Here is a 21,707-nt window from a genome sequence, read left to right on the forward strand (position 1 = left end):
GCATATGTATCTCTCTCGTCAGTGGATGCAATTTAACACAATCATAAAACAAGAGAAACACAATGAAGACAATTTCACAGGATTAAAAACCATTAAGATTTCATTTCAGTTAGAAGCCTGAGAAAACAGGTGCCAAGCAGTGTTCCCCGTAACAGGGATTCCCAGATGTTGTGACTACAACTCCCATAATCCCCAAAGCAAAAGCCATTGAAGCTGAGGGTTCTGGGAATTGTAGTCAACAACCTCTGGGAATCCCTGTTAGAGGGAACACTGGTGTTGAGGTTCTTTTTGAAAGAAATCAGAGCTGGAGAGGCTCTTCTTTTGACAGGGGAGCATATTCCAAAGTCCCAGGGCAGCCACAAAAAAGTCTGGCCACAAGTTGCCACCACACAAGCGGACAGCAACCACAATCGGACTGCCACAGATTATCTTAATAGGTGGGAGGGTTCATGGCAAAGGAGGCACTCCCTTAAGTACCCTGGACCCAAGCCTTTCGGGGCTTTATAGGTAATAACCAGCATTTCATATTTTGCTGGGCAGCCAGTACAATTTTTTTAAACCAGTGTTAAACAGTGCCTTCCGGTTGTTCCAGAGACCGGCCTGGCTGCCGCATTCTGTATGGAAACAAAGTAAAGTGTGCCATCAAGTCGATTTCGACTCCTGGCACCCACAGAGCCCTGTGGTTGTCTTTGGTAGACTACAGGAGGGGTTGACCATTGCCATCTCCCACACAGTATGAGATGATGCCTTTCAGCATCTTCCTAGATCGCTGCTGCCCAGATTTGAACCAGCAACCTTCTGCTTGTCAGTCAAGCATTTCCCCGCTGCGCCATTTGGTGGCTAGATATGGAAATATATCTGTGTTTTAATCCTCTGTTGAGAGCTGCCCAGAGAACAATTTGTTATGGAGCAGCTAACAAATAAAGTTTATCATCATCAATTGTAATTTCTGGACTATGTACAAGGCTGCCCCACATAGAGTGCATTGCAGTAGTCAAGCCTGGAGATTACTGGCATTGACTTTGACTGTTTTAAGGTCATTTACCTCCAGAAATGGGAGTAGCTGACATATCAGCTGCAGCTGATAAAAAGCACTCCCACTCTTATTTCCCACGCTTCCTCCAAAGAATCCAGAGCAGCACCCATGATTGTGTTTATCTTCACAACCGCTCTGTGAGGTAGGTTAGACCGAGAGAGAAGTGGCTGGCCGGAGAGTCACCCAGTGGGTTTCATGGCTGAACGGGTCTCCCCAGTCCTAGTCCAACACTCTATAAGTCAATAAAGTATCCTCACAAGATACTCTACTGCAGGCCTGCTCAACTTCAGCCCTCCTGGAGAGGTTGGCATACAACTCCCATCATCCCTGGCTATTGGCCACCATGGCTGGGGATTATGGGAGTTGTAGTCCAAAATCAGTTGATGGGGGGGGAAGTTGAGCAGGCCTGCTCTACTGGCATGACAACAGACGGGAGGCATGGGGTGGCCAGCTGGCTTTGCTGGTAGTGAGCACAAATGGTCTCCTTTGCTAAGCAGGGTTCACCTTGGTTTGCCTTTAGATGGGCGACTACATACAAGTGCCTTCTGTGGTAAGAAGAAGAGAGTCCCCTTAGGGGATGTATTTGCTTGGATGAAGAAGGCCACTGGTTTCACGCTGGTTTCACCTCCAGACAGGGCTGGGAGAGTCTCCTGCTTGAAGCCTTGAGAGCTGCTACCAGTCAGTGTGAAGCAGGAGTTGTCAATCTGCAGTACTCCAGATGTTGCTGAACTACAACTCCCAGCATCCCCAGCCACATGATACCGAGCTAGATGAACCAATGGCCCGACTCGGTATAAGGCTGCTGCCAATGTTCCTCTGGTTCTTTCGAACAGTTAATATACCACAAATGATTAACAAGAAGTCTATGTTTGTGAGCTAGAGATGTCAGCTCACTTATTTGCAGCATGCCCTCTTTCAACTCTCATCTGTACATAGACTTGGAAGCTCTTCAACAGAGACCATTTCCCTAAGAGGTGCTTACAGGACAATCTGTGCATGGCTTCGCCTGTTCGTTTTGATGGCGCTTTTATTCTAAATACAGTATTTTCACACATTACCTGGAGTACATTTTGTAGAAAGATGGTATGAGTTGGTCTTGTGGCAGCAAGCATGAATTTGCTAAGCAGGGCCTGCCTTACAGAACACTGTAAGATATTCCCCTTAGGGCAGGCCTGCTCACCTTAGGCCTCCCAGCTGTTTTTGGACTACAACTCCCATAATCCCCAGCCATACTTGCCAATAGCCAAGGATTATGGGAGTTGTACACCAACATCTGCAGGAAGGTCGAGGTGGAGCAGCCCTGCCTTAGGGGATGGAGCCACTGTGGGAAGAGCACCTGCCTTCTCGCATGCAGACGGGACCAAGTTCCCTCCCTGGCATCTCCAAGATAGGGCTGGGAGAAACTCCTGCCTGCAACCATGGAGAAGCTGCTGCCAGTCTGTGCAAACAATACTGAGCTAGACAGACCAAAGGTCTGACTCAGTAGGAAGCCGATTCTGACATTCCTCTAGTTCTTTCCATTTGTATACCACAAATGGCTAACAAGAGGTCTATGGTTACTTGGAAGTCAGTCCCACAGTGGTCAATGGAACTTACTCCCAAGGAGTGTGTACAGGATCACAACCTAACTTTAAGCTTTGAGCAAATATTAAGGAAGCCACACTAGAAAGGAGTCCCAATGGCCCTACTGTGCCTGCTGCAAAGTGTAGCAAGTCTCCAAGGAAATGACAACTGTGCACCCAGCAGGTAGCATTGAATCTCTGCAGAACCCAGACACAAGAAACAGCACTTTGGCAAATCCTCTTGCCAATAATCTATGTATCTCTTGCCATCTGAGCTATATATAGGAACCACAATATAAATAATTAATCCCAGTTGGCATGATTTTGTTACAAGGAACTGCACACTAACAAAAACGAGAAAGGACTGGCAAACACTTAGGAGTGCCTTCATCGAGGCAAAAGAGTTGGCCCACCCGAGAGCAAAGAAATCAAAATCAGACACACGCACACCCCATTATACTTGCTCTAGACTTCCAGCAACTCAAGACCAGGTTACAAACCCAATATCCTGACGTCCAGTACCATAGGAAAGCACCTCCACCATCCCTGGTGGCGCAGTGGTAAAACTGCTGCCCTGTAACCAGAAGGTTACAAGTTCGATCCTGACCAGGGGCTCAAGGTTGACTCAGCCTTCCATCCTTCCGAGGTCGGTAAAATGAGTACCCAGAATGTTCGGGGGCAATATGCTAAGTCATTGTAAACCGCTTAGAGAGCTTCCAGCTATAGAGCGGTATATAAATGTAAGTGCTATTGCTATCCCACCTAAAATAATTAGAATAAAAATAAGCCTCTGGTCATCCAGGCACACAATACCAGAACTGGAAGTTTTTACTGTGTACTTGGCAAGCGTTTGGGAGAGAATTCCTAGGTTTTTGCCTCCAAGATGGACAGATGCAGCAAGTGAATGATACAATTAGGTACACTTTCCATTTGTCTTCATAACTGTGAGGAGGTAGTTCTGGTAACTACTGATCTGCCTACTTTCCTTTCGCTCTAATCTTAATTGACAATTACCATCTTCACAGGTTAGCCCACTTCCGCCTCAAGCATTCATACGTCCGCCATCTTGAATTGTGGTGGACGACATCACCACAAGCTAGGCTGCTGATGGGTCAGATTAGCTGTGCCAAATTTGATCCAAATCAGTCCAGGCATTGCGAGGTTGATGGGGATGGGGACACACACACACACACACACAGCTGGGTGATATCATAAGCATTGTTGCCTCCCTGTAAGGCATCACATTTTCTGATGTCCGCTCAGTTCATTTTAGATCCCGCTCAGGTTGAATCAGGAAGGCCCTACTCTGAATGCACATGTGTACACACTTCGTTGATACTGCCACCCAGAACAAAACTCATTCCACACACAGATAAAAAATTTAGAGGGAAAACACTGCTCATAAGCTTATTTCCTCAAGGAAAGTAGGCTAAAAATATCTGAAATTCCAGGAGACTAGGCAGTTTAGAGCTAAGTAAAGTAAAGTGTGCCGTTGAATCGGTGTGGACTCCTGGCAGCCACAGGGCCCTGTGGTCGTCCTTGGTAGAATACAGGAGGGATTTACCATTGCCTCCTCCTGCACAATGTGAGATGATGCCTTTCAGCACCTTCCTATATCGCTGCTGCCTGATATAGGTGTTTCCCATAGTCTGGGAAACATACCAGCGGGGATTCAAACCGGCAACCTCTGGCTTGTTAGTCAAGTCATTTCCCTACTGCACCATTAGGTGACTACAGTTTAGAGCTAAATACCTTGGGGTTTTTCTAGTACAGAATACAAAGAGAGAGAATGTCTTGTGGCATCAGAATCAGAGTCCTGCTAGTTCAGAATTCTTATTTCCAAAAACGGTCAGACAGACAATGCTGGGAAGTAGCAGCATTGTGCTCTGTTTTTCTTTTGGAGTCTGAAGTTTGGATCACCAATATTATGTAATAAATAATTAAGTTTATTTGTTAGCCGCCCCATAACAAATTCTCTGGGCAGCTTACAATACAACATTAAAACACAAGATAAAAACCACACATTAAATCATAACTGACGAAGGGGGGGGGAGGATACAACACACACACACACACACACACACACAATCTAAACAATCTTTTTTAAAAAGTCAGTTACAATCACAAGTTTTAAAAGTTTAAATTTAAAATTTAAAGGCCTGAATGAACAAAAAGGTCTTCACCTGGCGTCTAAAAGAAGAAAGCGATGAAGGCAGGCAAACTGCATGTTTATTCCATAAACAGAGTGCAACCACCGAATATATGTTCGTATGTCCCACCAACATCATGCACTCCTCGGCAGTCATTTCGAAGAGGCACTACCGCAACTCGAACAAAAGCTCAGCTGCCTTCAGAACTAGTCAAGACATTTCACAGACTGCATGCTCCATCAGCTAGACCCAGGAGTGCCAGCCCGAGGCTCTCCAGCTGGGGATGATGGGAGTTGTAGTCCCAACAGTAGCTGGAGAGCCTCAAGCTAGCCACTCCCAGGACTAGACCTAGATCAGAGCCACTTCGACCTTGGGTGCATGGGCATCGTTCATGCACGGACTAGAAATAGCCTGTGCCACAGAAAGAGTTCAAGGCCAGGACCACCCTCACAGACCAAAGAACCATCTGCCTGCCCTTCCTTCCAACAAAGAGCTCTCCGCAACATAACACAACTGCACTTCAGAACATAAGTGCAATCAATCTTTACTGATACAGTCACAGACCAGCAAATACTCGATACAGGACCCGGGGGAGGGGGGAGACACACACATGAAGTAATTAAGCATAATACAGTAGCACAATTAATATTGTATCCGACGAGGTCCACCTACGCAGACTACATTCAAGCCCCTTTCATTGTGTGGGGACATGCACAAAAGAGAAAGGCAGACCACTAAGGCATCGCCACATTATTTAGCACAACAACAGCAACAAATAATTAAATACCGATTTTCCACAAGTTTCCAAAGTGGTTACATAGATAAATAATAAATAAATAAAGATGGGTCCCTGTCCCCGAGGGGCTCACAATCTAAAAAGAAACCTAAGATAAACACCAGCAACAGTCACTGGAGGTCCTGTGCTGGGGTGGAGAGGGCCAGTTACTCTCCCCCTGCTAAACAGAGAGAATCACCACCAGTGTTCTCGCTGTTGTTTCCATCTGTGTGCAGAATGAATTTTGTTCTGAGCGGCAGTATCAAGACAGGATGTGAGCATGTGCGTTCAGCATGGGGCCTTTCGGATTCAAGCTGAGCAGGATCTTAAGTGAACTGAGCAGACATCAAGAAACTTGAGTGCACGCCTTAGAGGGAACACTGATCACCATGTTAAAAAGGTGCCTCCTTGCCCAGTTAGCAAGGTTTAGGGTTTCAAACACAAACTATTTCCAAATAAAATAACTGGGGGGGGGGCGCATTATGGGGAGAGATATGCCCTCATGACAGCCATTTGGCTGAATTCATCAGTTACAAGAGGCTGAGGGTCCATGCCCACTGCAACTCAGATCTCCAGATTAAATGTTTCAGAAGAGATTGGGTTTTTTTTAAAAGTTCTCATTTTGTGACCCATTCAGCACCACGACACGACAACCAGCCCAAGGTCGCAGCGCACTGGTCTTGAAGGTGCATTCTTAAGGCCAAAAGGCAGTTCTCTTTCAGTACGTCAAAAGGAGAGCGCTACCGTATGGACTGAAACTGCGTTCACCACAAATCTGATCCCTCAACCAATATGCAGACAACAACATGCAAAACTGCCTCTGTTGCTCCATGTACACGCTTGCCAGTGATGTTGCAAGCCAAACTATGCTGCAATCTCTGTCACATGAATACATTCTTGGCAACCACAAATGCTCAAGTTCCGCTGCTGTTTCACAAAAAGGACTTTCCATATTAAGGACCTTGCATATTAAGTGATTCCATCCACAAAGCAACATCACCTCTCAGATTCAGATCTTTATTAGAGTCACTGAACAAAACAGAACACAGGAAGCTGCCATATACTGAGTTGGACCATTGGTCTATCTAGCTCAGTATTGTCTACACAGACTGGCAGCGGCTTCTCCAAGGTTGCAGGCAGGAATCTCTCTCAGCCCGATCTTGGAGATGCTGCCAGGGAGGGAACTTGGAACCTTCTGCTCTTCCCAGAGCAGCTCCATCCCCTGAGGGGAATCACTTACAGTGCTCACACATCACTATCCACCCACCCTAAATCTGAACCTATCAATCTCTTTATCCTAGAATGAGGTATTTTTGATCTCTAAAGTGCATCCCCCCCCACCAAAAAAAACCCACAAAATCAGTGCATGGTCAAAAGCTTTATGGGAAATTGAGCTTGGATCTGTTATTTAAAGGATTGTTTTAAGAAGCAAATTGAGGAAACTAATGAGAGCCTGAGGCACTGCTCCAGCAGTAGTCGATACAAAGGAATGAAGAAAGTTACTCAGAGAAGAAAGCTTGTTCATAGATTTTAAAAAATTGTTCCTTTTAAAATATTCAAAGAGACATACAGCACAGAGATTTAGATTTGTTACAGTCCAAGACTAGCATCAGCAAACAGATACATTTAACACACTTTCAAAGTGATACAAACAAACCAATGATACAAAAAGTGTAAGAAACCTAGCAGAACAAGCCTAAAATAGCAGCTGGCTGAACAGACCCTGTCAACATGTAGTACATGGCTTAGCTGGGGTGGTCTGTAACATCTGGGGTCATTGTGATCACTGCTCCCTCGAAGGCGTGCACATATGCCTGCGCTTACAAGTTTTCTGGTGTCCACTCATTCAATTTTAGATCCCGCTCAGGTTGAATCAGGAAGGCCCCACTCGGGATGCAGGTGCACGCACACTGCCTTGATACTGCCGCCCAGAACAAAACTCATTCTGCACATAGATGGAAAGAATTAGAGGGACCACTGATTGTGATTTTTGACAAGGTCTACACTCCTAGCAATGGAAAAGTGGCGGAGGGACCACTGATTGTGATTTTTGACAAGGTCTACACTCCTAGCAATGGAAAAGTGGCGAAAGCATCACAAGACCTCCAGCTTTCCATGCATTGATTGATGAAGTGCCGTCAGGTTGGTGTCAACTCTTAGATCATCCTGGAGAAAATCTACCTATGTGGTCACCATCTTCAGCTTGGCCTTTCAGGTCTCTCAGTGGTGCATTCATTGCTGTCGTGATTGGGTCCATCCACCTTGCTGCTCATCATCCTCTTCTTCTCTTTCCTTCCACTTTCACCAGCATGATGGACTTCTCAAGGGAGCTGGGTTTTCACAGAATGTGTCTGAAGTATGATAGTTTGAGCCTCGTCATTTGTGCCTCGGGTATTACCATGCTTTTATTGTCCTGACCAGCCAGATGTGCAATGGTGTTTTAAAAGCAGAAAAACTACTATGAAGCATGTTCAAGAGATCCAGTGGGTACTCAGGATATTCAGTTTTAAAGGCCTTGTGCAACCCCTTGAACGGGAAGTGGAAGCTAATCTGAAGCCAGCGCAGATGAGCAAGAATCGCATAATGCAAGAGTTCTTAAACCTGGGTCCCCAGACATTGGACCCATAATCCCAAATCATGGTGGTTCCCATAATCCCAAATCATGGTGGGATTATTGGCCATTGTGTCTGGGGATTATGGGAACTGAACTCCAAAGACAACTGGGGGCCCCAGTTTGAGAACCCCGGTGTGACATGCACCCTAGGACCACTGTTCGCTCCAAAAGGGATTCCCAGATGTTGTGGACTACAATTCCCAGAATCCACAAGCAAGAGTCACAATTCACTGAATCCCCAAGCAAAAGCCATTGCAGCTGGGGATTCTGGGAGCTGTAGTCAACAACAACTGGGAATCCCTGTTAGAGGGAGCACTGCCCAGGACCCAATCCAGCCAAGTGTCAAGCTGCAAGATTCTGCACTAGCTAAAGCTCCAAACCGTCTCCTGGGACAACCCCATGTCAGGTTCTCCATCATCACAAGGGTATGGAGCTACTATTGCTATCCCAAGCCAACCCTGCTAGCACATGTGTTTGTAAATTGCCCGCGGATGTCTATAGCTGGTGGTTTATAAATACAACCAATCAATAATATTTGAATCAGCAATAAATCAGTATAGACATTGGCACAAGTTCCTAGTTGCAAGAGACTGGCAAAATGGCACATCAGCAGGTCCAGAGCCCTGGAAAACATTACTGGCACTCAAGATGGCAAACATCCAGAAGTTTCTAGAATCATGTTTACTTTAGGAAAGGCTAATAGTGAACAGCACAGAAACCTCAACACACTTCTGGACTGGAGCAGAACATCTGGCTTGCCTTAAATCCCAACTACACAGTTCCTTTCACCAATATTTTTGCTTGGGCTAGCAACAGCCAAAAAAGCCATCTGGCAGCCATCGGCCAGAAGACAAGTGCTACTGTCTGCAATAAAGATATCTGCATAATGTTTCCAGTTGCCAAGAGATTCCCAATGCAGGGTTGCTACAATCCTGTAGGCAATAGAAGCCAGCATGGATGGAATGGGGGGTAGGAAGCAAATGAGTTGCAGGCGAGGGGTTCATTCCCATTCTCCTTCTCCCCGCCCCCACCAACCGCCTTGCTCTGCTGTGTTTCGTCCATCGCCGCATTAGGCTAGTTATTCACCTGGTTCCCCAACCAGGTGAACCACCAGCCCACGCGCCTGGGGTTAATGTCGCAGTAGGTGAAACAAGGCAGAGAGGGGTGGCAAAGGTGGGCAGAGGCGAGCAGGAACAATCCACACCTGAAGTTAGTTTAACATCACACACACCCTCCGCCGGCCTGTCCCACCCTGTTCATACCAGCCACTATTGCTTCTAAGGTAGGTCAGTGATATTGCCACCTTCAGATGGGAAAGCTGACGTTAAGAGATTGTGCCTTGCCCAAGGACACTCAGTGAATTCATGGCAGAGGCAAAATGCAAAACAGGAACTTCTGGAATTGTAGCTCATCCTTCTCAATTTGAGGATTGCATAAAACACACTGGCAAAACCACACCAAAAATAATAGAGGAGCCAGCTGTACTGCATTTTATCCAAAAAACAAACATTAGGCAACCACAGAGCCAGGTTTTAAAATACATCTAAAAGCCACCTAATCAGAACTTTGGATTTTCAAGGAACAATTCATCCGCACAATTGAAGTCGAAAATCACCATTTTCGTTTGCTTGGGAACTGTGGCACTTTCCTACACACATTTAAAAAAAAAAAAAAAACATTCTCAAACTCTTTATTCCCATCAGAATTTCAGTATCAGGAGCCAAGTATCTCAGCTTTCACAACTTTAGATTCACAGAGGATAACGTCAACCTCAGTAAAAGTTACAAGCCAATTATTTCTGCTGTTAATTAAACCCCAGAGCCCAGCCACAGGCAATCAGAGGAAAGTAAAAGTCTTACCACCCTGTTCCAGACTGCTCCTTGCTTGCTCTGAATATCCGGAGTGAGGCGGACGAACTGGGTCATGATCATAGCGTTCCCCATAAGCTCCCACAAAGAAGAGGTGGATGAACCAACACCTTCAGCGTAAAGAGAAACGTGTTCAAGCCACATATCTTCTATAGATCTCATCATATTCTGGCACAAGCAAGAAAGAAAACCCAGAACAGAGATGCATAATTGATGGGGGAGAAAGCCAGGGAATTCCCTGGGGCTACTGACTGCACGCACCCTTTATGCACTCCTAAGAGAAGTAGTTAAGTGCAAAATTATCCTTCTGTCCCAGGGCTCCCAAACAGGCATTCCACAAAAGGGTGCAACAAGTCTGCAACACAGTGAGACCTTGCACTCTACCTCTTCCTAACATGGGGCATTGGGCATTTTGGAAACATAAGAGGTTGTTACATACAAACAGAGCTGCCAGCAGCTTCACTTAAGCCACAGCCATCTGGAGCCCCTGCCTCCTGCATATACCTTCTCTTGAACTCAGGACTCCTGGAGCCACAGTGCCCTCTTCCTCCTCTGGCCTAAGCCTTCCGCTCTCCCAAGTAGCTTGCCTCCCAATAAGGCTACCACCCTCCCAGCCAGCAGTTCTCATGCCTTGAATAGCTGCATAACCAGAGCTGCGAGAGCCACAGATTTCCTCTGTAAAGAGCAACAGTGAAATACCTTACCTGTGCTGAATTTCAGGCTGGCATTCAACACAGGAGCCCTTCTCAAACAACTCCCTCCTTTTCACTGGCAATCCACCCTGGCTCCAGATGAACAGAGCTGCCAGTTTCCCACCTATCTCTCATTGGGGCCCCAATGCTTTTATCAGCCATACAGCAGGCTGAAACTCAATTGGTAAGGCATTTCTAGTCTAACCAATGCTCAAGTTCAAACAGGGTCTTTTTGCATTGAATAGAGACGTACATATCAGGCGGTAGAGAAATATGATAGATAAATAAATAAATGATAGGCAGAAGGCCAGCAAGCTAAACCCCTGAACAGTGATTTTAGAGATAGATTTCCATTGCTGGAAAGGCTCCTTGCATTGTTAACAATGAAGTAACAGCTCTCTCTTACTTAAGGACAGGCAGAAATCCCACAAGTGGAAGCCTGTGCACCCCCAGCCCTATCCAGATCCACAACCTTGACAAAGTCTTCAGGGCTCCTGTGCCACGACAGGCAGACAGAAATCCAACCGGGGAAGCAGCCAGGTTGCCCCCAACCTCCTTGAACAGAGATGCAATTGGGGAAAACCCTTCAGGGCTAGCAGGGCTCCGTGGCATGCAGGCAGTGCTCCAACAGGTGAAGCTTTCCTCGCAGCTGAGACTCTCCCGCTTACCCTGGTAGGGCTTGGTGAGCGAATGCTCCCGCTTCAGGTGCTCCTCCATCTGCTCGGCCCAAGCCTCGGTGAGCAGCAGGAGACAAAGCCCCACGACTCCAACTTCGCACCAGCCACCACGCCGGGAGCCCCCGGCCGCCGCCATCTTCGCTGCTCCACCACCAGCCCCGATTGCTTTGCTCCCAATTCCAACGCCCGCCCACGCCTTCTCCTTAGACTGCAACGGACCCTGCTCTCATTGGTCGGTGGCGTAGTCCCCGCCTACTTCCGCGTGCTGCACGCCCCCTGGTTGACTGAAAGGCTTCCTCTATTTACGATACTTGGGAGGCGCGGCCTACGGCAACGAGACGGCCCTTTAATAGGTGCCGAAGGGATCCCCGCAAAGTGTGTTGGGAAATGTAGTGCTTGGCTGAGTCCTGCCTTAAAGGGACATGTGCCTTTTAAATAGATTGGCAGGAGGACGCCCATTCAGTTCAAAGTTCTTTATAACCCACTCAAGTCCGCTACATCTTCACTTGGGAAGGATTTGGGAATAAGTCTCAGACTCTCACCCAGTTCGGTTGGGTCTCACAGCCAAGGCAGAGTGCTTAGAATTGCAGTTTCAAATTATTTTCTTTTAATAGTTTTGTTAAAATTTGAAATATAGAAGCAAGAGAACTCGTGCCAAATGCTTGTCGGTCAGTCCCAGTGCCTTCGAAATACACTGGTCAGGACGCTGGAAGGCAGAAGCAGGCTGTGTGTGGGGTGAAATACCAGGTCCTCGCTCTGTCTCCATAAGGCAAGGGTTGTTGCTGGGGATCTTATTTATGATTTATTTATTTATTTATCCGATTTATATACCACAGCTAAAGTGGCTCAGGGTGGTTTACATTAAAATAAAAAATGCATGCCAATTACCATCAAAACCCATTTAAAAGCAGATTAGAATTAAAACTAAATATCTTTAAAAGCCAGGCTAAAAAGATGGGTCTTTAAGGCCATCTTTGTAGTCCAGCATCATCAGGGGATTACCCATAGAGCTAATATTTGTTCACTATATCAAATAGATCCTATGGAATGGACTTCAAAGGAAGCATGCCATGAAACCGCATTAGCAACAGCAGCGTGACCGACTAATTTTTTTCCTCTTGAAAGTCATTCTAGCCTACCTCACAGGGTTGTTGTAAGGATAAGATGGGGAAACAACTCGTGTGGGGTATCCCGAGCTCCTTGGATGAAAGGCCGAGTATAAATGTAAATACGATATCCATAGCCATTGCCTTCTCCGTTCCTCGTGAAAGGAAGAAAAGGATGGGGAGGGGAAGGGAATCGGAGAATCATTATTTATCTGCATGTTTTAAAATTTAAGCACTGCAGCATATAAATACCTGCAGTAGTAGCAGAAGACACAGAACTCTTGTTGATGGCAACAATTTAACAAAATCTGGCTGGCTGTTGAAATGAAGAATGTTTTGGAGAAAATCAAGAGCGGATGTTTGTGTGAAAGGATTGTGAGCTGGTCCTGAAAACAATCCCTGGGCTAAGCATGTTTTGGGGGGCGAACATGTATTTGAAGGAGAACTAGTCTTGTGGAAGTGAGCATGAATTGTCCTTTGCTAAGCAGGGTATGCTTTGGTTTGCATTTGGAAGGGTGACTAGACTACATCTGAGCACTATAAAATGTGGGCCTAAGGGGATGGGGCCATAACTCAATGGTGGAGCCTCTGCTTTCATGCAGAAGGCCCAAGTTTGACCTCTGGCAGCATCTTCAGGTAAGGCTGGATGAGACTCCTCCTACCTGAAACCTCAGAGAGCTGCTGCCAGTCAGTGTAGACAGTCCTGAGCTAGATGAGCCAATGGTCTATAAGGCAACTCCACCCTGTGCCTTCATCCTGAGCCACTATTTTGCTCTAGGCTCCAGCCGACAGACCTTGGCAATCCTGAAGATTGCTCACCCAGCTCATACTGATTGGTTGGTTGGTTGGTTGGTTGGTTGGTTGGTTGGTTAAGTGCCGTCAAGTCAGTGTTGACTATTCTTTCCAGGATAATCTGCCTTTAGGGTCTCTCAGTGGTGCATTCATTGCTGCCATAATCAAGTCCATCCACCTTGCTACTGGTCGTCCTCTTCTTCTCTTTCCTTCCACTTTCCCCAGCATTATGGACTTCTCAAAGGAACTGGGTCTTCACATAATGTGTCCAAAGTATGATAGTTTGACCCTGGTCATTTGTGCCTCAAGTGAAAATTCTGGATTGATTCTATGATCCATTGGTTTGTTTTCCTGACTGGCCATGGTCTCCTCAAAAGTCTTCTCCAGCACAAAAGTTCAAAAGCATCCATGCTTTTTCTATCTTGCTTCTTCACAGTCCAGCTTTCACATCCATAGAGTGTCACGGGGGAAACCATTGTCCGAACGATTATAATCTTTGTAGGTGTGTAGACACGTCACAGCATCTAAAGATCCTTTCCAAGGCCTTCATTGCAACCCTACCAAGTGCTAGTCTGAGGCTGGATGCTTTACTGTTGATGGTTGATCCTAAAAGGCAGAAGCTATCTACCACTTCTATGTCTTCATTATCAATTCTGAGGCTGTTTGCTGTACCCGTTGTCATTAGTTTAATCTTCTTTACCTTTAGTCGTAGTCCCATTGTTTCACTGTGCTCCTTGACTTTTACTACTAGAGCTTGCAGATCATCCATTGAGCGGTAGGGTTCAAAGAACCCGGGCCGCCAATGAAAAAGGCTGCCAGAGCCCTCCTTGCACATGACATCATGTGCAAAGGAGGTGTGGCCTAGACTCCAGAGAGCTCATTTACAGCCAGTGCTTGCTGGCTAGCTGTGTTTATTTCCTTTCCTCTCCATCTAGCAAGGGAAAGAAAGGGGAATAAATACACCCAGCCAGCAAACGTTGGCTGGAAATGCAGAGGTCTGGGGTGGGCCCTCTGGAACATGGGCTGCCATTCCGCTTTAACGTACATGTGTCTTTGAAGCTGGCTATTATGAGCTAGTTCCAGATCGGCAAAGAAGTAAGACAAGGCTGTATACTTTCTCTTTATTTATTCAACTTACATGCTGAACATATACTGAGAGAAGCTGGATTGGAAGAAGATGAGCGTGATTTTAAAGTTGGAGGAAGAAACATCAATAACACAGCCAGCCAGCCAGCAAGCACTGGCTGTAAATGAGCTCTCTGGAGCCTAGGCCACACCTCCTTTGCACATGATGTCATGTGCAAGGAGGGCTCCGGCAGCCTTTTTCATTGGTGGCCCGGGTTCTTTGAACCCTACCGCTCAATGGTGGCTCCGCCCTTGGTTATATGCATTGATAAAGCTACAAACGTCCGCTTTTCTGGGTACAAAAAAAAACCCCTTTTTTCCTGGGTACAACATTTTTTCTGGGATAATTTATCACAGGTTCCCCACCCCCCACGCACGCACACACACATTCTTGTTTAGCACACATGGCCCTGACGCTTCGCCACAACTGGTACAAGATGCTGAGTGCCATGGCCCAGATTTCCACCAGCTAAGGTAGCTTTCTTGGTGTGCCTGAATCTTTAAAAAAAAAAAAAACCACCAAAAAAAAAGTTATTGCATTCCTCTGAATTTCTAAAGTACCAAGATGTTGGTAACTTGGCTGCTATTTGGGCATGGGATGGCAAACTCCTCCTCAAGTGCATTCTGTTTAACAATCTGTTACGTTTTTTGAAATCCTGGGCAGAGGATGAAAGGCCATGTATAAATGCAAAATATTTATTTATAGTCTTCCTAGCATTACTTCCCAGGCAAGATGCCAGATAGACAGTTCACTTTGTTGCCATAATACGGAGCCAACAAGCAAATATTTCTCAGCGGACGGTTTGCTGTACCTTTGTTACAACACAAGTTGCATATGCCAAGAGAAAAGAAAAGAAAGTTAAATTAGGTATGGAGCTCAAGGCTCTAAATACCAAATCACCAACTGGTTCTGATACACTGCAGACTGAAATTACTTTAGCAGCCCTCACCTTCCTGTAGATTCTGTGGGTTAATCAGGAGATCTGTAGTGTGAATAAGTTTGAAGAACTGAGATATTTTATATCTTTTTGGAATGTTAGTTGGAATGATATAATTAGTAACCTCTGAGTGACTGACTGCAAGATTGTCCTCTAAAGTTCTGGGCCTGCAGTGGAACGCCACAGCCATTTTGGAGGCAGCCTCGCATGCCCAATGGGCCTCTATGTGGGTCATGACCCAGCCTCACAGAGGCCCATTAGGCATGCATGGCGGCCTCCAAAATGAGGGCAGGCCCAGAATGGGCTGAAGATGGGGAACCTCCGGAGATCCCCTGCGTCCTTGGAGAAGCCCCCCAGAGGAGGTAAGTTGATCTTTTAAAAAAAATAAAACTTCAGACCCCCTGAACAGGTCGGCGGGTTTGGCTTGATGCTGAACCGAATCAGGAGGTTTCGATTCAAAGTTGAGCTGTCGAACTGAACCAGTTCAATGTCGAACAGGTTCAGTTCCAAACCTCTTCACATATCCCTACGCGGCTGCATGTGGACTTCTGAGCAGCTCAGTGCCGTGCCCAGAAAAGCAGCCGGGCAGCAGAGGAGCAGGTAAGGGCCTGCTTTACTCATGCTTAAAGATACTGCTCCCCGCCCCGCCAAAACCACTTGGCATATCCCTACTGGATACACTGAATCGATTCGTGCACATCCCTAGAGGTGACACACAGAGATATGAATCTTTTCCCCATCGCTTGATTTCTATGCTGGGAAGAGCTTCACTTGCTTAATTTTATTTATTCACTACATTAATTAATTTATTATTATTATTATTATTATATTTATTTATTTATATACTTGTCTTGGCATTCAAGGAAACTTACAATCTAAGATAGTAAATCAACAAAAATCACACTATTTTAATTTGTACTTGAAGTTCTAATTTCCATGCCTCAGGTTACCATAAAGGCACAGGACAAAGCCAAGAAAGAAAGGCAGAAACCCCAGTCTAACTTTGCCACCCTACCCCACTGCTATGCACTTCAAAACTCTCCTTGTTTGGTGACTGTACTCCCTTTTCCTAGAAAAGTCACAGATACAATAGGTAAGGTCATCATCTTTTATGCAAACCTTGTATGCAAGCCACACCCAGAAATAGACAGCCTTGGCTGAGCTACTGTGATGCCACAGAATGTTTATGAACATTCTAACGCTTGCTGTTGAATATCAGGTACCACAAGCACAGCAGAAAGTGAACTTGTTTAGGGGGAAACTTCACATAGGGCCTTGGGATTAGAAGAGCCACAACTGATTGGGGAGGGAAAGACTTAGAAGGCAAGAGGGGTGATGGTTAGGGAATGAACGGATCTAGGGGACAGGAAACTGCGGCAGGGGAAACCTCACACAGGAAAATGGAGAGTCCTGGAGAGAACTCACAGAGGACCCAGAGAGGAGGAACTATATGCTGCTAAGGATACAAATGTAAAAATAAATAAATAAATTTCATATAATTATTCTGTCATGTGTTTGGCTCCAAGAGGTCTCTAGCATTATTTACTGGCTTATTTAAATGGCATAGCCAGCCCCATCCCAGGGAGGAACAACAGATTTTAAAAATGCATCTCAAATCCAGTTAAGATGGATAAAAAATGGTGGTGTCACTGTTCATGCTAACTTAGCCCTGAAAACCAGTGGACTGGGGGCTGTGTTGAGTGTTGCATGTTTGGGTCATTTGGTGGTGGGCGTGGACACCCCTTCCTTAGAATTTGTCTCTCATTACCCGACCCTGAAGTTTCTGTCTTGGCTTCTGCTGATGGAGCAATAACAGAGATGGGTGAGAGGCAGCATCAGGTCTTCGGAGTGGAACCTCTTGGATTTATAACTCTTCCTGCCATTTGGGGCTTTTATGACAAGCCTGGAGCTCCTAAATAATTAAAGCAAAACTAATGTAGGCGAAATCTGTACTCCAGCAAGGCTGAGGAAGATCTCTTGGAGTTTTGTGGAGTTTGCTAGCACCCAGGAAGGGTGGGGGAGAAGGCCCCCCCCCCGCTGCTCCAGGTGGGTTAAGGAAGCCTAGAAGGGCAGTGAACTGGCGCGAAGTGGTGCCTTGGGAGAAGAAACAGCAGTCCAGGCTTTCCACGGCCCCCCACGACCCAGTAATTGCAGGGCTGTGTGTAATCTGCTGTTTCAATTTGGCACCTTTAGCCTCCACAACAGATATAAATGAATGTATCCAATGCTGTTGCACACTTTTTCCCCTTTCTTTCTCTCTGCTTTTCGACTTGAAAATAGGGTGTGCCAGGCAGAAATCCAGCAGGTGAAGCTGGGGCTCTCGGCATTGCCCTGGCGTGCTGCTGCTGCCTTCGTTGTCTCCCTTGCCTCTGTTCCAGACTGTATGCCCCTCGGGGCAAGGACCTGCCCTCTCATTCTGCGGCAAGAGCCACCTCTGAGGCCGGGGCGGCGCTGCTCTGGAGACTCATTCAAAAAGCATGGCCCTTGGAAAGGAAACGCAAGCGCGTTCCCGAGCCGCGCCTCCCTGCTGCTGAGCACCCGTCTTCCCCCGCGCGCGCCTCCTTAAGCAGCCCCGCGGATCCTCCTTAAGGCGCCCGGGACGGCGGAGGGGGCGGGCCGGTGACGCGCCGGGAAGGGACCGCCCCCCGCCGGAGCGCCCGCCGCCAGCCCTGAGTCCAGTGGAGCGGCGAGCGAGCGCGCGCAGCGGCGGCGGCCAGGCGAGTCCAACATGGCGCTGCTGAGCTGGAGCGGGCGCCGGCGAGGAGGGGGCGAGGCGGCCGGGGCTCCCCCGACGCCGCTGGCCCTGCCGCTGCTCGGGCTGCTGTGGCTCTTCCCGAGGCCCGCGGCGCCCCTTCCCAGCGCCGGCCCCGTGATCCTGGGCATGCGGCTGGAGTACACCACCTTGCCCGCGCCGGACGTCCAGAACGCCAGCATAATCCAGGTGTTGGAGGGCGCCGAGATCCAGCTGCGCCTCTTCGGGCTGGGCATGCACCCCAACGTCTACCAGATGGTGGCCTTCGCCGAGGTCAACGGCACCCACCCGGAGCCGGCCAGCGGGGCCAACTGCTCCGAGAAGACCCAGGACCTGAAGGTGAATCGGGTCCCCAGCAGCGAGAGCGGAGACACCTCGGTGTTGGTCCAGGTCAAGGTGGAGCGGCTGCGCAAGGAGGAGCAGTCCAAGCAGTACGTGATGTGCACCCAGCAGCACCCCGGGCAGGCCTGGGTGCCCCTGCACGGCAGCGACGCCTTCATCCGGGTGGTGGAGGAGAAGCAGTACCTCATGCCCCTCTGGCTGCAGCTCATCCTCATCATCTTGCTGCTGGGGCTCTCGGGCATGTTCAGCGGGCTCAACCTGGGCCTCATGGCCCTGGACCCCATGGAGCTGCGCATCGTGCAGAACTGCGGCGCCGAGAAGGAGAAGCGCTACGCCCGCAAGATCGAGCCCATCCGCCGGAAGGGCAACTACTTGCTGTGCTCCCTCCTCCTGGGGAACGTCTTGGTCAACACCACCCTCACCATCCTGCTGGACAACCTCATTGGCTCTGGCTTGGGGGCCGTCATCGCCTCCACCTGCGGCATCGTCGTCTTCGGGGAGATCGTCCCGCAGGCCCTGTGCTCCCGCCATGGCTTGGCCGTGGGTGCCAACACCATCGTCGTCACCAAGTTCTTCATGCTGTTGACTTTCCCCCTCTCCTATCCCATCAGCAAGCTCTTGGACTGTGTGCTTGGCCAAGAAATCGGCACGGTCTACAACCGGGAGAAGCTGGTGGAGATGCTCAAGGTGACGGAGCCATACAATGACTTGGTGAAGGAAGAGCTGAACATGATCCAGGGGGCGCTGGAGCTCAGGACTAAGACCGTGGAGGACGTCATGACCCCGCTCCACGACTGTTTCATGATCCACAGTGACGCCATCTTGGATTTCAACACCATGTCGGAGATCATGGAAAGCGGCTATACCCGCATCCCTGTCTTTGAGGAGGAGCGGTCTAACATTGTGGATATACTCTACGTCAAGGATCTGGCCTTTGTAGACCCCGACGACTGCACCACCCTCAAGACCATCACCAAGTTCTACAACCACCCGGTCCATTTTGTCTTCCATGACACCAAGCTGGATGCTATGCTGGAAGAATTCAAAAAGGGTAAGCAAAGGGGAATTCTGGGCCAAATGCTTGGGTCGGTACTAGACTGTTAAGCTCTTAGGGCAGAAGTTCTCAAACTTGGGTCCCCAGATGTTGCTGGACTACAATGCTCATCATCCCCAGCCCCAATACCAAAGGCGATTGGGGCTGGGGATGATGGGGGTTGTAGTTCTGGGGGCCCAAGTTTGAGAACCCTGAATTTAGGGCTGTTTTGTACATGACGTGACAGGAAACTTGAGCTTGCCACAGAGTGGGCACTCCCCAAGTAGCCACAACCATCCATGAGCATCTTATGAGAGCTGTGTGTTATGTTGACGACATGATGCCATGGTTCTCAAACTCTTTTGCTTGAGCAGGGAAACGCACCCCAGCCCCAGGTGTGTTTACATGGAAGAAAGACTCGGTGAGGTCAACCAGTAGTACCTAGGAAGGAAGTGTGCTTCTAATTAGAGGCTAATTTGAAGGAAAGTGGAATTTGGGTCTGAGTCTCATACCAGCTTTGAAGCAGGGATAAACCGATTCCTGTAACTAGACAGTGATAGAAACCAAGCTGGCCAAATAAGGAGTTGGATCTTGCATGGAACAGGATGTTGAACGAAAGTTTTTGAGGCTCCTTCTACAGGAACACTTTGCTTCTTGTAGGAAAACAAGCCAACGGGGATCATTAGGATGAAAATGAGAAGTGAAATCCTTCCGGAACCAGATCCTTCCGGTCTTGGCCCAGATTAGCTGGTTAAAGGGCCGGGAAAGTGCATCTGATTCCTCTAGCATTACAATATCTGAGAGAGGGTCCCAGCCAGGTCAGTGGTGTGCCCGGTAGCGTCGGAACTGCTCTGCAGAGAGACATGATGGTCACTCTGGGAATTTCCAAGGAATTTCCATATCGGCAGCCTGGAGCGATCTTGTTTGAGGAGAGTAGCTGGTGACTGTGATGTTTCCCCTGTTAACGTGCCTCAGGTCTCAGAGCTGTTGATAGACAGTTTCAGCGCCACAAGTTCCAAACATTGGTGGGAGATATCAGGAAGTCTGGGCGTTACAATGCCAAAAACTGTTTAAAGCCGCACAGGTCAGTTGCGGGTTGCTCTGTAAATATCCTCAGGGGCTTAGCTACAATTGAACAGGGTGGGGGGATGTCCCTGGGCCCCTGAGTGAGGGAGCCCCATGGCTGGGTGCTCTTTACTCTCCGCCTTGGATCTCTCTGAAGAAGGGGAGGGGACAGGGGGGACAGGGACCCATCTTCATTTTTTGTCCTGGGGCCCACTCTGACCTTGCTACGCCCCTGATCCTCAGGATCCCTTCTTGGAAGCTAAGAAGCACCTTTTAAAAAATGGGCAGTGTGGCAGGAGGCCTTGGGCCTGATCCAGCAGGGCTGTTCTTATGTTCTTATGAGTGGTCAAGGGGCATGATCCAATGGGAAGCTCTCCTGCACAGGCCTTGAAATGCATACGGATTTTATTTCGAGGAGGCCTTTGCGGGAGAACTTCTCGGGGGATCTTGCCGTTCCTATGCTGCTCTGCCCAGCCACAATATTAAACAGAAACATGTCACATGTATAAATACGGGGCAGGGGAGACTCTTTTGTGTGCGTGCATGTTTTTCTCTCTTCGGCATGGAACGGCTTCCTATATTTGCAGTCCCAACACTGCTTGAAAAGCTGCTCCTGAAATCGACGCAAAAGTGAAATGACAGTGTCTTGTCTGTCTGTTTGCTTTTTTGCCTTGAAGGGAAAACCCTGGTCTCTTCCTGCAAAGCCTGCATGGATAAAAACAACTTGGGTCTTACTTCAGACGTTCTGTGGAGTTGTTTTGGGTGTCGTTCACATTGCACTTAAAAATAGCTCTTTAGCCAAGACATTTTAGTTCCTCATTTGGGTGCACAGAGAGCTTAACCCTTGTCATGCCCCAATGGTGAACCAGGAGAGCACTGCTGGGGTGACCTGAGAAATAAGTAAACATAAGAATATCCCTCATGGATCATACCAAAAATTTATTTGGTCCAGTATCCTGTTTCCCGCAGTGGCCAGCCAAATCCCTTCTGGAAGTTCGAAAGCAGGAGATGAAGGTAATGCTCTTCTGCCATCGCTTTGATCGGTATTCAGGAAGATACTGGTATCCAGTGGATAACTGGAATCATTAAAAAGCTTCCCTGAGCCGAAAGGTTACCTGCTGTTTTTCTGCAGGGTTTATTGTGCTGGGCTTGTCTTCTCCCAGGGAGTGGGGTGGGGGTA

At 47.9% G+C, this 21,707-nt stretch overlaps 2 protein-coding genes across 3 annotated transcripts in view; one reads left to right on the forward strand and one right to left on the reverse strand.

The window, feature by feature from the left end:
• The window catches only part of LMAN2L (lectin, mannose binding 2 like), a 28,929-nt gene extending 17,254 nt beyond the window's left edge, over window positions 1-11,675 (reverse strand). For both annotated transcript variants that reach the window (XM_053270115.1, XM_053270114.1), the window contains exons 1-2: window positions 11,366-11,675; window positions 9,997-10,115 (exon numbers count right to left, since the gene is read on the reverse strand). In XM_053270115.1, coding sequence (XP_053126090.1) covers window positions 9,997-10,115; window positions 11,366-11,510 — 264 coding nt within the window. In that variant the 5' untranslated portion in view covers window positions 11,511-11,675. The remainder of the gene's footprint in view (window positions 1-9,996; window positions 10,116-11,365) is intronic.
• Window positions 11,676-17,949: 6,274 nt separating this feature from the next.
• Window positions 17,950-21,707, forward strand: part of CNNM4 (cyclin and CBS domain divalent metal cation transport mediator 4) — a 56,561-nt gene continuing 52,803 nt past the window's right edge. Inside the window, exon 1 of the mRNA XM_053270113.1 lies at window positions 17,950-19,480. Coding sequence (XP_053126088.1) covers window positions 18,064-19,480 — 1,417 coding nt within the window. The 5' untranslated portion in view covers window positions 17,950-18,063. The remainder of the gene's footprint in view (window positions 19,481-21,707) is intronic.

The sequence above is a fragment of the Hemicordylus capensis genome, chromosome 8 (genome assembly GCF_027244095.1).
Source record: "Hemicordylus capensis ecotype Gifberg chromosome 8, rHemCap1.1.pri, whole genome shotgun sequence".
NCBI classification, from domain to species: Eukaryota; Metazoa; Chordata; class Lepidosauria; order Squamata; family Cordylidae; genus Hemicordylus; species Hemicordylus capensis.